The sequence below is a fragment of the Ctenocephalides felis genome, unplaced genomic scaffold, assembly GCF_003426905.1.
Source record: "Ctenocephalides felis isolate EL2017-DRISC unplaced genomic scaffold, ASM342690v1 CF-g0.4_SCAFFOLD_03572, whole genome shotgun sequence".
NCBI classification, from domain to species: domain Eukaryota; kingdom Metazoa; phylum Arthropoda; class Insecta; order Siphonaptera; family Pulicidae; genus Ctenocephalides; species Ctenocephalides felis.
Window position 1 is genome coordinate 16,891,281 of NW_020539726.1, and position 7,645 is coordinate 16,898,925.

Here is a 7,645-nt window from a genome sequence, read left to right on the forward strand (position 1 = left end):
AGAGTTTCAAACGTATTTTAAATTATGTAAAAGGTTTTAATCCAAACTTATCTAAAGATCTTACTACAATTTAGGTCAAAATGTAATTCAATAATAAATAAACGATAGAAAATCTCATGATGCTTTTTTTATATAATCTAAAACCACTCTTGTGAATCAGTATTAAAATTTATAAATAATTTCAACAGTCTCTATATATTCTAATTACAAAAAATATTTGTATTCTACTTAATCAAATTAGTTATTGTTTCGAATAGGAGGCCACAAAAAAGTTTTGTGTGGATCAAAGACTATCACAGGGAATTGTGCAGAACACACTTTGACATCACACAGAAATTATTATCTTTAAAGGTAAAATGTAATTAATTAATTAAGAATATGCCATAGTTCTTTTCGAAACCAAAATCATATTATAGATCAACATTAAAGTAATATCCTAATTAGAAACATATTAGAGAAATCAAACAAGATGGAAAAAAATTAAAGATGCAACCATTCCATCTTGGATTCAACTACCTAACTATTTTTGTTCATTTTCATTGTTATAATCAGTGCATCTACAAATATATAAATCATAAATAAAGATATTTCTTGGGGTAAGTTAACATAATAAAATCTAAGTGTAAAACAAATATAGAAAAATCATGCATGTGTTTTATAATATTTTTTATCTCGTTTAATGGTTAATAATATTGACTTTATGAATATAATTTTACTAAATTGTAAAAGAGTTACATACTCTGCCAATTTTATATTCAATTTTCAAAAATTGATTCACATATTTGTATCAAAAGTAATTTTAATAAAATTATTAATTCTAGTACTATTCGCAAACTGAATTAATAATGTTATTTCATAAATCACATGCAAGATTTTCATTGCAATTTTTTAAATGTATGCTCTTTTATTACTATGCATTGAGATGAAAAATTTATAAATTGATTCTGAGCAGCAAATAAACCCACTAAAAATTTGACACCAAAATTAGATAATATATAAGCTCCGATATGAAAATTTCTACTCTTAGTAAATTTAAGAAGAAACATATTGTTTTATTAAATAATGCTCAAAATGATTCTAATAAGATTCTAAACATAATCTCACTTTTTTATGTCGTAACAATGATTTTCTTACATAGTAATGTTAAAAAGAGCATACATCATTTATATAACCCACTAACCACTTATACTTAGACCATTATGACGACAATGTTTTCACATTTATATATCAACAATATTTGGAATTTACCTCGGAGACTTGCCATATATGTAATTAGAACAATTTTTCCAATGTTTTAGACAAAGCAAGTGGGCTTGTACTAGGACCTGTTCTTTCAACGGGCTGACCCTCTTTATCAATAATGAATTTAGTAAAATTCCATTTAATGAAATTACCCAGAGTGCCTCCTTGTTTATTTTTCAAATAAATCCACAATGGATGAGCATCGCTACCATTGACATTTACTTTTTCAAACATGTCAAATTTAGCATTTTTTTGTTTGGCAAAACAAACAATTTCTTCATTATTGCCAGGCTCTTGACCTCCGAACTGATTACAAGGGAAAGCTAAAATGCTGAGACCTAAAAGAAAAAAATCACCTGATTTTACCTACAAAGTAAACAATTGCTAAAATACTCAAAAGATATATTTTTACCATGATCTTGATATTTATCCATGAGTTCAGATAACTCTTTGTAATGGTTAGTTGTATATCCACATTGTGAAGCAACATTTACAATTATGCAAACTTTTCCGCGGTATTTCTCGAGAGATACATCTTCTCCTTCAATACTTTTTGCTGTAAACTCATATATCGACTTAGCTGATTTTGGATCTTCTGGATTTGCCATCGTTTCTAATAGAAACAAAATAAAATATATTAAATGTTGTTAAAAAAAATATAATTCTATAGATATATTTTAAGTTAAAATATGACTTAAGCCATTGAGTAGAAAGAAATTTTAGGAGAAATGTTTAAATTCATTACTATTTACAATATTCACTGTTTCGATGTTAAAAACAAATTAAAAAAAGTATAATTCTAGTTGAGAAAGTCAGTTTAGTAGAAATGTAAAATATAAATATTTGTAACTACATTACTATTTACAAGTATTTACTGTTTCAGCCATTGAGTAGAAAGAAATTTTAGGAGTAATGTTTAAATTCATTACTATTTACAATATTCACTGTTTCGATGTTAAAAGCAAATTAAAAAATATATAATTCTAGTTGAGAAAGTCAGTTTAGTAGAAATGTAAAATGTAAATATTTGTAACTACATTACTATTTACAAGTATTTACTGTTTCGAGAACGAGCTTATTAAAATATCACATTAAATGTGAAATTATTTATGAAAAGTAAGATCAAAAATTAAAATATAATGATATAAAATGTTTGATTTCAAATAAAAGTAATTTAATTTAGTTGTTTTATAACTTATGCATATTTGGAAGTAGTTGGCTTCATAAATAATTAAAGCACATAAACAAAATTATAAAATAAGATGAATTGAATACATTATTATATGAATATTTATTATTCAAAAAAATAACTATCACCTTATAGAATAATTAACTGTAGTTCGATAATATAATTTTTGAAATTTAGTATAAAATTGATTAGTCATTATTATACTCTAAATATTTTGAACAACTTAGGCTAAAGTACAAAATATTATGAAGCAATATTTAAAACAATTATGTATTTATCACAAGTATTAATTTAAATGAACTTACTCGAATCAAATACCAAATTAATGCCACAGGTCACAATTAATAATTATAATTAGGTACTGCGCTTATATACAATTAATATTTAATCAGCTCTGAAATAATTTATAAGTATTGAATCAGCGTGACATTTCGTTTTTTATCTTTTGACAGTTTGCACGAAAAAGCTGTAAAGAGCCATCTATGTGTCATATGCTTGAACTGACGAAAGTTTGTGTAAAGCAATACCAATAGATGGACAAATTGCAACAAAATTGTTAAGTTGGTTGAACTGTTAAAACTTAAAACAGTTTTTCAAATAGTGAATAACGTTCAATTTATTTCTATAGTAATCAATTAATAATTAATTAATAACTAAAGTAAAATCCCGAATTTTGGTAACATAGTATGATCTCCCAAGTCTCCCAAACAGATGAATAATCTATATAAATCATTAAAACAAACTAGTGGTGCATGGCATCGTGCCTTAAGGCAAATAGCTGAAACTTTCCGTAGTAGAATTAAATATTCGAGGGAAAAAATCAGTAATCATATTAATCAATACTGATTAATAACAACTGTTTTAAACATTTTCAAATAGATAATTATAATCAGTATATATTTTATCGTTCATAAAATATACAGTGACTATCTTATCGCTCAAAACACTTGAGAAAGTTTACATTAGCAAGAGATGCCGAATGAATCAACCTGAGGATATATTATTCACGATTAGAATATCGCATTTGAAATATATACATACTTTTTCAAACTGACTCTTAAGTTTAAAATTTATATTTGAAGTATAACCCTTTGTATATTTTTGAAAAAATTGAAAAAAAAATCTGAAAATTTTTGCTCAAACCGTGTAAGTAAAATTTAAAAATTAACAATCATGGTACGTAACCCACCAAAATTGTAACAAAACTAGTACACATGTTGAAAATCTCTGAAATAGCTGATAATTTAATGTGCATATGTCTAATGATCATTTTAGACCGTAAATATCATTTTTGAAATTTGATCAATTCAAGTAAAATGTTTTTTGAATCATTCAAATTGGTTACTCCGCTCCCTCAAAAATTTAATTACCGTTTCGGGATCAGCACGTCTTCTCATCAATAGGAATCGAATGTTTTTTGAATTCAAATCGGTTAGCGCCCGAAATCGTAGACGCAAAAATTCACACACACACACACTATTAATTTTTTCTTCGTATTAAACCTTCGCATCAAACCTTCAAAACGTGAAGATATGCAAAAATTTTTAATTTGGATTTTTTTGCGATTACTATAACTTACCCTATGGGAAAAGTTAATAACTTTAGCATATTACAAGGAAAAAAATAATCAATATAATATCTCTCCTGATTGCAATAGTAAAAATGGAAGTGCAATAATAAAAGTCGAAAATGTATGCATATTATTAGATACATTATATAACTCTTTAGATAAAAATCAGTACATATATATGTGTGTATAAAAACATTTCAGACGGTGCCAAAAATATAATTAAACTATTTGTAAGTGGTATTTTGCCTCAAGGCAAGTTATTTGAACTTCCCGAAATGTGTGAATAATCAATAATAAATTAATTATTAAAACCCGAACACGTGTCTAATACAATTATACAATTTCTAAAAGCAAATGTTCAAAATTCAATAAATTTAGAAAGAAACGGCTTGACCGATCCTCGCGTAAAACTGATAAGCGCTAGTCCTCAATCTAGATAAATCAAATAGCTTTTAAATTTTTTAAATCTGTTTAGCAGTTTTTGAGAAAACGTCGATAAAGGTAGAGAATCAGGCACACACATATACACATACTTTTTCCAAAATTGGTCTAATTCGATTCAGAGTAGCTTGAAAAGTCGAGAAAACGTAAAATTAGCAAATCGGATTTTGTCGCGAAAACAATAACTTCTGCTTCGGGAAGTTAAAAAACTAAAATGTTTAGCAGACATCCATCCAGTTATTAAAATAAAACAAAGTTAGTTTTAAAAAACCTTCCATATGTTTTAAGTCTCAGATTGACTCTTCTTCGGTAGATGTAATGCAAAGTTATTTTAATTAAAAGACACAAAAATTAATAAAAGATAACAATCACATTTATATAAAAGAATTACTTATTTAATTCATAAAACTAAAAAAAATATAAACAACTGTAATTTTGATTGATCCAACTACAATTATTTTGAACAAACTGATGTACTGACAAGTGAGTTTTTTCAAATAATTTGTTTCTTATATTCACTAAAGAATAGTCATAAATAGCACGAAGCGTGTGATAGATTTATCAAAAATATATAAATTTTGCTTTTCTTTCTTTTTTAATAACTGGATGTATGCTCCTTAAAAAACATTTTTTTCTAGCCAAAATAAGTAATAGTAAAATTATTTCTAGTCAAAAATAATGAAATTGAAAAGTGCATATCCCAAAACTACCAAAAGAAAAGAAATCTCAGGGGTAGTAATAATATTCTCACTAAAAAGAACTATCAGAAAATAGAATAAAATTTAATCAATTAAGTTGAAATTGAAATTAATAATGTTCCAAAAATCTAAGTAGCAATATGAACAAAGAAGAGTTTATAAAAATAATATGTTAGCAAAACCACAAAACCGAGTCTAAATTAGAGCATTTAAATCTGCAGCCAAAAATATTACATTAACGGAAATAATAAAGCAAGAAAAATAAAATAAATTTAAAGGAAAAGCTTGCTAATGTAGATATATTCACATGTATGGTTTATATGAACATTATCATAATATTAAATGATTCAACTTTATGTTTTAGTACTAATAAAAAAGAACTATCGCAAAAATTAAATTTTGGATACTTACAATGTTTATAATACTAGCACACAATAGACTTTAATAAAAATTGTCTTACAATGTACGAGTTCCTACAAGTTACCAAAATTGACTGAATTCTCCCAAATGGTCCATCTACTCTAAACTAGGGAAAATGTCGCCAATCAAGATGAAAATTATTGGCGTCGCCCCAAAATCAATAGAATTGTAGCGAGATATTTATTCAAACACGGAAGAAAATGGAAATGTATACAAAAGTTTACGTCAGAAAAGTTAGAGTAAACAAAAGAATGATTTTACAAGAAAAAAGATATTTGGAAAAAAAGGAATTTTGTGTTCAAGGTTGCTATTCGAAAAAAAGCATTCTTGATACTTGTCATAAAAATATGTGAAAATTAAAGCAAATTTTTACCATTTATTAACTTCCCGTAGGGTAAATTATTGTAATCGTCCAAAAATCGAAATTGAAAATTTTTACATTTTTGGCTGAATATTTTGGCATACCTCAGAAAAAATGGATGTGTGTGTGTATGTATGGATACAATTTTTCGCACGGATCAACCGATTTGAATGGTTCAAAAAACATTCGATTCCTATTGATAGGGAGATATGCTGATTAGTTTTTGACCAAGGCAGGTCGAGCCGTTTCGGAGATACGGAGCAAAGAGCAAAGAAAATAGAAATCGAGTTTTTAAGAGATCGGAGCATCCGATTAGAATGATCTAAAGAACATTCAATCCGTGATGACGGGGAGAAGTGGTGATTAGAATTTGACAAAGGCAGGCCCAATCGTTTCGAAGAAACCGAGCTAAATGTGCAAAAAATTACAGTTTTTGAGAGAGATTTGAATGATTCAAAAAACTTTTTGCTTTTGTTGACAAAATAATTGCTTTTGGATGTTCCACTGTGATTATAAACCTGCATTTCGTACAGCTTGATATCAAGCAGTAGTAATATCAAATTCACATAAAAGTATTTGTGAAAATAGGCCATCCCCGGCAGTACAGCATCAATTTAAAAATATGATCATTATGATAATTCTAAAGAAAAATATATCAAATACAGAAAAGGCACAACAGCTCGTATGATTCTGAAGCTCTGATTGTGGTGTGATTCAAAAACAAAAAAATTACATAATTACATTATAATTTTATCATTCGTATTTTTTGCATCAAAATGATGAACAGTTTTCTTCAAATTAAATACAAAATTTGTATAGTTTTAGGGCGAGCAGTTCATTATTTTAGTTTATTAAGTCTCAGCATTTATACTTGTTTATTTATGGTCTCAGCTGAATTGGCTCTGTAATACAAACGTGGTTTTTAACCAGAACTATTTCCATATTTAATACCCACTTCGACCAGCTTGATATCAATCAGTAGTGATATCATATTTTCTATTGAGATAATAATATAAATGACAAATATGATTGCAATCGAAAATAGTCGTACGAGACATTACTGCAATATATATTAACATCAGTATTATAAATAAAATTATCAACCACTGGGTTGCCTTCAGAAACACTAATAATAAGTTAAAGTATTCTGTACATCAAGCATATTATTCTTATTTCTGTACAAATATGAAAGAAGTTTCAATCAGGCAATTAAAAAAAAACAATTAGTTAATCTTGGCATATAAAAATAATTAAAAAACAGTTTTTTTTTTCTTTTTTTCTAAATATACCAAAACAAATATTTCCAATAAATGTTTCACGTATTATATAAGTATTTTTTCATCAATAATCATTAACCTAATACAATGCCCAAAATATTATTTTCAAATTCACATTTCTGTCGGCTTCAGTGATGAAATCGAAGTCATGTGGAATATGATTCTTTCACACATAATCAAGTTAATGATCCGAAGCGAACAAGTATAATAAAAATTCTACAAAAAATGTGTAAAGTGTGAAATTAATTACAAATATAAAATTAATTTTAAATTTTAAATTAAAAATTTGATACACAAGTTATTTCGTAGGCATTGTGATACACATGCTTATAGAATTCAATTCTAATTTCTGGTATTATTTAAGGAAGAAAATAGGGTCTTCAACCCGGAGATACTTTCATTTCTACGTGGATTAAAATTACGAATTTTATTTGAATAATAATATTT

At 26.6% G+C, this 7,645-nt stretch overlaps 1 protein-coding gene across 1 annotated transcript; it reads right to left on the minus strand.

Annotated features, from left to right (window-relative positions):
* Window positions 1-746: 746 nt before the first annotated feature.
* Window positions 747-2,865, minus strand: LOC113387620 (probable phospholipid hydroperoxide glutathione peroxidase). Its single transcript, XM_026624969.1, has 3 exons — window positions 2,737-2,865; window positions 1,655-1,855; window positions 747-1,580 (listed from the first exon to the last, which is right to left on the minus strand). The coding sequence occupies exons 2-3, from the start codon at window positions 1,848-1,850 to the stop codon at window positions 1,273-1,275; spliced, it is 504 nt and encodes a 167-aa protein (XP_026480754.1). The 5' UTR covers window positions 1,851-1,855; window positions 2,737-2,865; the 3' UTR covers window positions 747-1,272.
* Window positions 2,866-7,645: the final 4,780 nt, after the last annotated feature.

What these genes read in the sequence shown, in the direction of transcription:
- LOC113387620 (XM_026624969.1), bottom strand. Translation starts at nt 1,850, where the DNA reads ATGGCAAATCCAGAAGATCCAAAATCAGCTAAGTCGATATATGAGTTT. An exon ending in GGATAAATATCAAGATCATG is followed by an intron (nt 1,581 to 1,654) that starts GTAAAAATATAT and finishes TTTTTCTTTTAG; the next exon opens with GTCTCAGCATTTTAGCTTTC.